This window comes from Vespula pensylvanica, chromosome 8 (assembly GCF_014466175.1).
Source record: "Vespula pensylvanica isolate Volc-1 chromosome 8, ASM1446617v1, whole genome shotgun sequence".
Classification (NCBI taxonomy): domain Eukaryota; kingdom Metazoa; phylum Arthropoda; class Insecta; order Hymenoptera; family Vespidae; genus Vespula; species Vespula pensylvanica.
The window spans coordinates 4440849-4450850 of record NC_057692.1 but is presented as its reverse complement, the minus strand read 5'-3'; the positions used below and the strand labels follow the sequence as shown (position 1 = coordinate 4450850).

General features: G+C 33.5%; 1 protein-coding gene across 1 annotated transcript; it reads left to right on the top strand.

The window, feature by feature from the left end:
• The first annotated feature begins 4014 nt into the window (after positions 1-4014).
• LOC122630858 (putative glycerol kinase 5) lies at positions 4015-9869 on the top strand. The gene is made up of 12 exons (XM_043815849.1): positions 4015-4489; positions 6467-6560; positions 6893-6992; positions 7171-7330; positions 7657-7771; positions 8086-8279; positions 8371-8497; positions 8585-8689; positions 8888-8982; positions 9131-9294; positions 9363-9496; positions 9587-9869. Exons 1-12 carry the CDS (start codon positions 4394-4396, stop codon positions 9727-9729), a joined length of 1527 nt encoding a protein of 508 aa, XP_043671784.1. The 5' UTR covers positions 4015-4393; the 3' UTR covers positions 9730-9869.
• The last annotated feature ends 133 nt before the right edge of the window (positions 9870-10002 follow it).

Below are 10002 nucleotides of genomic sequence, written 5' to 3'. Positions count from 1 at the left end.
GATTGTTTTATCGGCGGATGCGGTCGTTGATCCTGAACCAATCGATGTTCGATCGTTCAAGGAAAACAACGACAAAAGCAAATAATAAAAAGAAAAATAAGAAGAAAGAAGTTGCCAGAAGAGATTGAACAGTAATTCTTCTCGAACGCAATTGCGAAATGGATTCGGCAAAACTACCGAACGCAATCGAAACGTGTTTTGTCCCTGTGAAATAACACAGTGCAGTAAAAAATACCGCATAGATAAAGATAAAAAGAAAGAAAGAAGGACGGTGAAAAAGATGGTAGGATGGGGATGAGGTAGGGTGAATTAGGGATGAATTAGGGGTGAGAGTTGGGTGAGATGGACGATGGAAGAAAGAACGAAGTTCCCACGAGCGGAAATAATCGCGTGAAAAGTTGTCGTGGATTTAGTTAGGACGCTTTGCTAGGAAAACGAGTAAAGTAGGGAGGACAAAAGCCACAAGCCCCATGTGTGCGCGACAACGCGAGTAGTGTGAATACATACATACGTAAGTAGATGATGATGGCACCTTTTTCGAGTATGGGAAGGAAGGATAGGATTTTGATGGAAGAAAAGAAAAAAGGAAAAGAAGACGAATCTGTATATGTCGTGTCTGGGCCTTATAATTACTCTAATTAGCCGGTACACGGTTAAGAAGAAACTGAGTAAATATTTATATCGCGAAGAAGAAGTAGTTGAAGGAGGAACGAAAAGAGAGAGAGAGAGAGAGAGAGAGAGAGAGAGAGAGAGAGAGAGAGAGATTCTGGTGGATTTCGCGAATGGTCAGGGAGGAAAAGATCGGAAGTTATGGATTATGGGAAGAGGCAGGGCGAGGAAGAGGAAAGCGCAAAGGGCAGACAGGAACGAACGACAGGATATACACGGCGAAAAGGAGAGAGGAAAGAGAGAGAGAGAGAGAAGAAAAAAAAGATAAGAAAATAAAGAGAGAAAGAGAGAGAAAGAAAGAGAGAGAGAGGGCTATAATACAGTTTTGCCGCGAGCAGCTCTCGAGCGTCGGTTTGCCTGAACCCCTTTCCTCCGCGCTCCTCCCCCTTCTTCTTTACTCTACTCTCTTCTCTCTTTTCCGTGCGGTTTGCTAGAAAGCAAAGGAAGAGAGGGGAAGGAATCCTCGGCGAGGGGTCCGCTAGAACGAGGAGGGGAGGCGAAGCTCGGTTGGATTTCGCGGGACGGGGCTGCGGTGTAGAGACGAGGATAGAGGAGAGAGGGGGGAGGGAGAGGGAGAGAAGACCCTGATGGCAGGCGGCGAACGGGATGTGGAGAAAGGGAGGAGAAAAGGAGGAGAAGGAGGAAGCCAGTCGGCGCGTTTGATCTTTGCCGCGGGCGCCGACAAAGCGTTCGTCGTCGTCCACTCTCCTACACAGAAAGCGCCGCTACGCTGTGTAACGGCGTGCGAGAGCGAGACATAAGATAGAGAAAGAGCGCGATAGAGGCTCGCGGCGCAACGGCGACGACGATGACGATGACGACGACGACGACGACGACGACGACGACGACGACGACGACGACGACGACGACGACGACCACCGACGACCGACGACGACCGGCGACGGCGACGGTGACGGCGACGGTAGCGGCGGTGGCGACGGCGGCGGCGGCGGCGGCGGCGGCGGCGGCGGCGACGACAACGACGACGACGACGACGACGACGACGAACGAGTGCCACGGCATGCTGAGAGAGAAACGCTCCGCTCATAGGATGTGCTGCTTGCTTGCATGTGCCTGCCTGCGCGCGCGCGCGCGCCCGCCTACCTACGTGCGAGCGAGAGAGAAAAGAGAAGGAGGGGAGAGAGAGAGAGAGCGAAACGAAGTGGAAGTATAAGAGAGGGTGGGGGAAAAGGAGGGAGAAGGATGCAAAGGTTCGTAGCCGCGCGATCCCGTCGGCTTCTGTCGCGCTTGCTCTAAGCATGGCGCTGCCACTCCCTTGCGGCTGGCACACCGGCTTTGCTATTAATAAATAATGTTCTCTGTGGTCCCGCGTTATACGAGTAAAAGCTCCCTCTCGTTCCACTTCTCTTCTTTCTCTTTATCTTTTTTCTGTTTTTTTCTTTTTTTTTTTCCCTGTAAATCTTTATCTCTTATCTTCTCATCTTTTACCTTACCATCTTTCTCTCCCCATCTCTCTCCCACTCCAAAGAAATCTCCTCCTTTTCCTCCTACATCGAGATCTCTTTTCTCATACGCATTCTCTCAATTTTCCTTTCCTCGCTTCCTCGTAGTCGTTCCCTTCCTCGTTACACCCACCCGACACGAGTACTTATACACTTACTTACTTACTTTAGTTACTTGTTTAGTCACTTACCTTCGAGCTAAACAGATATTCTATTTTCCTTCTCTACGATCTCTAACAATCCTTCCAAGGTTCATCGCACGAGTAATCCTTCGACGACTCCATTGTCGTATTTATTTTTATGGTTATGTCTGTCAGCCGTCTAATTGAATATTCACTCTTCGGCGAAAAAAGCTCCTCTGGGTGGGTTCTTGCGGATTCTAATTGCTTTCTTCTTTTTTTTCTTTTTTTTTCTTTTTTTTTTTTAATTTATACAACATGCGTAAGTGTTGAAAGTTTTGAAAGAGAAACATCTGTCCGTTCCAACCCCGACGTGAGAAAAATCGCTCGAATGGAACGATATATCTTGTCGTTTTTATTAACAATTTATGATTAATTTTGTCGATATTTTTGGGCGCTATCTATCTATTCACGTAGGTAGTACACGATTTGATTTTACGGAAACGAGAAATACACGTACACTGTTTTCATATTTTGACAATTTCTTAAATTAATGTGATTTATGATACGTATAAAACAATAAACTTTTTTATGAAATTCTACAACGAACGAATGTCAAATTGAATCATCCGGATGATTGATTTACGACGAGAATTACGTTTTTCTACTATTTGGATTAATATCTACGATATTAAGATTTACGAACGAGAATATTCACTGCTTTGTTATAAAGGATTTAGAGCGACCTCTAACGTTCTGCGACTTAAAAACTGATAAATCTGTGTTACCAACCTTGATAAAACACTCTAATGACATTACATTTCCGAATGTTGGCAATTATTGTCGTATTCATTAATTACGAAATGTTATGATCCGATTAGTATATATTGTTGAAATAAATGAAATTGTTTATAGATATTAAAATAAAAGTTTGCTTAATCGAATAATCTATTTAACCGATAAACGGTATATCTGTTTGGTATTTATTGCATTTCTTACCAAGAAATTTGTTGACTCAGGCTGCCATTTTTATCGACTATCGATATTTCGATTATACGAACTGCAAGCTCTTAAAATCTTTGCCAACTATAATCGGTAAAAACGATGACAGTATTCCTTCTATACCGACGTTATTTTTTATAGAAATTAAGTTAAAAAAAGAAAAAAAAAAAACCACGTTCCAACCGGCTCTTGCGACGTGGGTTATTAAATTCGAACTTATGAATCGGAAATTTTTTCCATTATCTTATTCGTAGAAAAAAAAAATTGTATAAATAAAATGAAATTAAGAATATGTATTCATGTAATACTATAATAAAAGTAGACGCGAATGAACATAATTAACATCGATGAAAGGCAACTTGTTAACGTACGTATACATTTAAATTATTTTAGGTTAGAAAGATCGTTTTTATATTTGCTTAATTTCGAGCGATAATAAAAAGTTAAAAGTCTACGTTTATCAGTTAATGAAAAAATCAAGTTGAAATAAAGTAATAAATCAATATTTGTTTGACTAAAGTCTAACAAAACAAACCAACGACGAACTATGAAAAGAATGTTGACAATGACATACATACATACATACATTTCGTGCGTTGAAAAATTATCGTTATTGAAAAGCTCAGTATTCTTTTCAGCATCTATTTGTTCATGTTTATGTATACCCACGAGAGAGATAAAGAAACAAGAAGTATGAGATAGTCGATCATTTTTCCCGTGTTAAATACTTGAAATTACGAAGAGTATTCACAGTAGGAGCATGCGTAGTGTCCTAAGATAAATTATTCGTCTTAGTTGCGCCGTGATAAACGAAGGAAATTCTACGGTCTTGTTTCGTTTGTGAAAAAAGATAAAATGAACATGTGTAGATATTATACGACCAATTCTTCTTATTCTTGAGGTAGAAATTAAAATTTTTTCAAATCACGCACGAAGTGAAATCCGCTTTCACGCCCGATCACGAAATCACGAGTTTCTCGATGTTCTTTTGCTATCGCGACAGCCATATTCGAAGGTAGCGCCACCCGGTAATCATTTGGCGAATTAGAATCGAGGTCGAAATTCTTAAATGTCGGATACATTAGAATTTACCATCATTACGAATTTGATACTTCGAGTTCACGCGTAATCCGAGTAACAATGAGATATATCGTTGCGCTCGACGTGGGCACCACTACTGTTCGTTGTCATATTATCGACGAAAACGCCAACACCGTTTCCTCATCGACCGAAAAGGTATGAAACGTTTTTTTGATTTTTCAAAATTGGATGTCCCTGTCGATTTTATAATATAATAAATAAGAGTAATTTCTTCTTTGAATGGTCAACAAATGTTTCAAGCTATTCTTGTGTTTCGATTCTTATAAAGATACAATCGAAATATACCGAGTACAATATTGGCATTCTTTTTTTTTTCTTCCTTTATTTGTTTCTTTTTTAATATGATAAAAGTCTCAAATAGTTTTAAAATAGTTCTTTCGTCTGTAGATAAGATAATAAAGTATAGATATATCGGAAATGTTTCGTAAATATATTCCTACGGAGTATGTACATTTCCGATTGAAACATATATACTCGAATTTTACAAGATAATATTAATCAGTAATTTTAATGTGACAAAGAAAAGAAATAAGATAACGTTTAATACTGCTGTCCTATATTTTCTAATTCTAGAAAGTAAACTAGAGAGAAATATAAATTGCAGAAACATTTATTAAATGTTAGAATACGTGTTGCGAATAGATTCGTGACGTCAACAAGAATATTTCCATATCATTAATGCAATACGTGATTTAATTACAATTTTAAAGATCTATAAAAAAAAAAAAAAAAAAAAACTAATAGAAGATAAAGATTTATCTTTTTCATAATTATTTATTTTTGTTAGAATTAATATAATTATTATTGTTAGAATTATTATAAATAATAATTACATAATAAAACTTCTACAAAAAAGAATTATAAAGATAAAAAAAATTAGTTTCAAAGAAGAAATAAACGTTTTAATGATCTTTTTTTCTTTAATAGATCTTTTCTTTTTTCTCGTTTTATATATTTCTCCAACTTTTTTATGCAACATCCAATAAGATTATATACAAAAAGACACGTTTTTATTACATTTTGTCATAGTTCACGCATGTTGCGCCAATGAAAATCGTATGTGTAAATTTTACGACTGGTTTGTATGGATCATGTTGAAATGATTTCCCAATTTGGGAATAGCGATGTTACATAAATAGGTTTATTAAAATTCAATAAGTATTAAAGCTACGAGATCCACGTGATTTTCCTTTAAATCGATCTTTTTGATTACTAACCGAAGGATTGCTTTTTTCTTTTTTCAATCGATGCATTGAAATCTTTAAAAGGTATTTTATATTATTTACATATTATATTATTACAATTACATATTATTATTGAAGAAATTTTAATTAATTACATATTATTATCGAACGAATATGAAGATATCGCGCATGTTCCGTGCAAAGCTGTAATATTTTTGATAAATAATATTTTAAAGGTCCAAACAATTTCGTAAAAATCCTGAGCGATGGTTACAAACCGAAAGGATCGATGTCTTGAGGAAAAACTACAAACACTTTGCCTAATTTTAATAAATGTTATGTATACAACTTTCTAATTCCCGAATTGAAGATATATTTATCAACCTTTCCTCAAATCACGATAACTCCTTTTCGAATCTCATGTTTCCATTTGATATTGGTTTTCAAGACTGTTTGGTTTGACTTCTTAATACTTTATTGCATATTCTATATATTTAATGATTTCGTATGTGTTATATACACATATATATTTGTATGTATATTAAGAAAGACATTATTTGACTATTTGAGAAATTTCGCTGACCTCACCATCTTAATTTATGTTGAAATAAAAATAAAGAAAAAAAAAGAAATCTTCGAATTCCATTCCTTTATTTTAAGATTAAAGTGTGCCAAAGAAAACATCATTTTTTATATTTAGATAACATAGAGATCTTAAATATTTTTAAATATTATTTTTGAAAAGAATCACCGTGTACGGAACAAGTTTGTTCGTAGAACAAAATTCAATTTTATTCGGGTTAATTTTTTTGTCGGATATTTGTAGTTGTTCATGATACAATATTTTATATCATTATGCTTTATATCATTAACATTATAAAGTAATATTGAATTTATTTTTATCTTATTTGATTTTATTGATCCGCAGGTGGAACTCATTGGTGAAAAACGTGGTCACGTAGAGATTAAGCCAGACCATTTATGGACTATTATAGTGAAAACTGTAAAAGATGCGATAGACGGTAAAGTAAACAAAATAAAAAAAAAAAAAAGAAGAAAACTATTACGAATGTAACTTTACTATTTGATTTGTACTTTTTTACGATCGCTTCGGTTTCTAATTTGATCTATAAATATGTTCGTGTTTATAACATTTATTACAACTGATATTTTTTTTTTTTTTATTTAAACGAGCTGCAAGCAAAAGATCACGCATTATTTTTTTTTCGAGTCATGATTTATAATAATATAGAATTAACGTTAATATTTGGATTATTTTCATTCGTTATTACCATTAATTTTTTAATTTTTTTATTACCATTATTTTTTATTAACTTTTATTTTTTGTCATTAGTCAGTGGAGTCGATCCAAGTTCTTTTGCGTGTTTTGGAATTTCCGCTCAGCGTGGAACTTTTAGTTGTTGGAATTTATTGACTGGAAAACATTATCATAAGTGAGTATGCAGCTTTAGATCACATCAATTCAATTCTGATATAATAAAATATAGAAATATAGAATAATTCATTCATTAAAATTTAATCAGTCAATTGAAAGTTTTCTACGTTAAAAATCGTTAACTCAATACGCATTAAGATAATCCACATTAAGATAATTAATCTTTTCATTTACAGTTTCATAACATGGAAAGATTTAAGAGCGGATTCTATGGTCAAGGAATGGAATCATTCAATAATGATAAGAGGATTACGCATAGTTGCTTATATTCTCTACATATTATCTAAAAGCAAACGTTTTCTCGCTGGCAGTGTTTTGAAATTTATGAATACTCAGGTTTATCATTTATGACCAACAGAAATATTTTTCGTACAACGAAAATCGATTAGGGCAATTTAAAAAATTCGTGGCTTTTTTTACACTTTGAAATCTGTTTCACTTTAAGAATGAGATTTATACATAAAAAAAAAAAAAAAGAAGAAAAAGGAGAAAGGAGTCGCGAATTTTTCAAATTACCCTTGTAATATATATTGATTTGATGTGATTTAATTAATCTAATCTGCATTATAACTAATATTATATTTTTATAAAGAAGCATGCATATATTTATTTATTAATTCACTGTTTGCTGGAAATAATAATTACATCGTCATATATTTTAGATCACCTTACGATTGCTTTGGGCTTTACAACATGTATCAGGTCTACGTGAAGCCACTATAAATGACTCAGTAGCATTTGGCAGTATCGATTGCTGGCTTTTATACAAATTAACTGGTACGCTTTATTAACATTCGTTATTCATTTAAAATTGCACTTTCTGTTTTAGCTCTAAAATTTCTATTTTGCCGCTATCTTTCTCGCTGGTGACGATATTCGATGGTCACGATATAGTGGTTTTATAGTCGCAATAAATTGATCAAATATACATGACGCTTTGTGTGTTTTCTGTGTGTCTAAAAAATATTAACTGAAGCTGCAAATTAACTAAATTATACGTTTCCGTTTGATTACATATTTCTTTTCTTTTTTTATATATATATATATATTTAATTCATACATGTTATTTATATATTATTTGTTCTTTATAGGTAGACATATAACAGATGTTTCGAGCGCATCTGCTACTGGACTGTTTGATCCATTTACTATGAAATGGGCTACTTGGATATTTAGTTTATTAAAAATTCCGTCCCACATTTTTCCGAAGATCGTTGATACAACTACAAATTTTGGTGTTACACCAAAACATATATTTGGCGTTGAAATTCCTATAGTTTGTTGCGTAAGATTTAAGAATTTCGAATAATTTCTAAAATCAATTTGTTTATCGTTCATTTTTACTTTTAACGTATAATCATTTTTTACAATTTCAGATGGCTGATCAAGCAGCTTCTTTATTTGGTTCAGGATGCTTTCAACCAGGCGATATGAAGATTACGATGGGTACAGGAACTTTTGTGAACGTAAATACTGGAACAGAACCACATGCAACTATTACTGGTAAGTGTAAAAAAGAATACAAATCTTATATTCTTTTATGTACCCACATGTTAAATGATATCTAACGAAAGTAAAACTAATCATCAGGTCTTTATCCTCTGGTTGGTTGGCGCATGGGATCTGAATTAGTTTACATTGTAGAAGGTGCATCGAATGATACTGGAATTCTCATGGAATGGGCAAAAGCTCTTGGTAATTTTTCATAAAATTGTACTATTTAAATTACGAAATGCATCTTCAAAATATCGAAACATTAACATTTGATATACAAATAATTTTCATACTGCTAGAATATTTTCATTGCATCCATAATACATACATACATACATATATATATATATATATATATATATATATATATAATGACTTTAATCATGTATTATGTTATAGAAATATATAAGGATGTAGCAGAAACAGCTGATTTAGCAAATTCAGTGGAAGATTCAGATGGAGTATACTTTATACCGGCGTTTACCGGACTTCAGGTATAAATATGAAATTTAATTATATTATGAAAAACAGTTATTTTGTAAATTACAAAATGCAAAATAAAATATGTAATTGTAATGTATATTAATATTTAAAATTTTAATTACGTAAAAAAATACTAAACGTATAATATATTCTTTTTAGGCACCAATAAATAATCATACTGCAGCAGCTGGTTTATTAGGAGTAAAGTCTACGACGAACAAGGGCCATATCGTGCGATCATTGTTAGAAAGTCTTGTATTCAGGACATTGTTACTTTATGATAGTTTGCGTACTGAGACTTGTTTTACATTTAAAAAAACACGGTAAAGATATAATCTTCAGTGACTTATCGATAATGGAAATGAAATTAATTGAATTCGTTGATAAATAGAATCGATGGTGGAGTATCTCAAAATGATTTCATCATGCAACTATTGGCAGATTTAACAGGTTTGGAAGTAGAACGACCTATTAACGTGGAAATGTCAATTTTTGGCGTAGCGATTTGTGCTGGCTTATATTGTGGTATGATATTAAATTTCGCATGCATTTATGTACGTACAAATGTACAAGAAAGGAGAAATACAAATTAAAAATTATCATAATACGTTTTAGGTATATGGAGAAATAAAGAGGAATTAATACATCTTCGTAAAATAGATAAAGTATTCAAGCCGAACAAGAAATCACAATTATCTTATGAAAACGTAATTGCGCAATGGAAACGAGCTGTGGACCGATTTAAAGACTGGTACTGATATCAATTGTATTTGACTGTAGTTACGTAAAAAAAAAAATGCAATACTGAATTATTTTTGCAATACGTTAAAAATATTGATGCACTCTAAGATATTACTTAAGTGACAGTATTTTAAATAAGAAGTATACAGTAATCTTTTTTATGAGCATTATATTCAGAATACACTATTAACGTTAAATATTTTAATAGAGAACAGTTGAAATAAATAGATTCGATGATAGATTTTTATTCAACATATTATAAAAGACATAATATTTTCTTAAGGCAATAG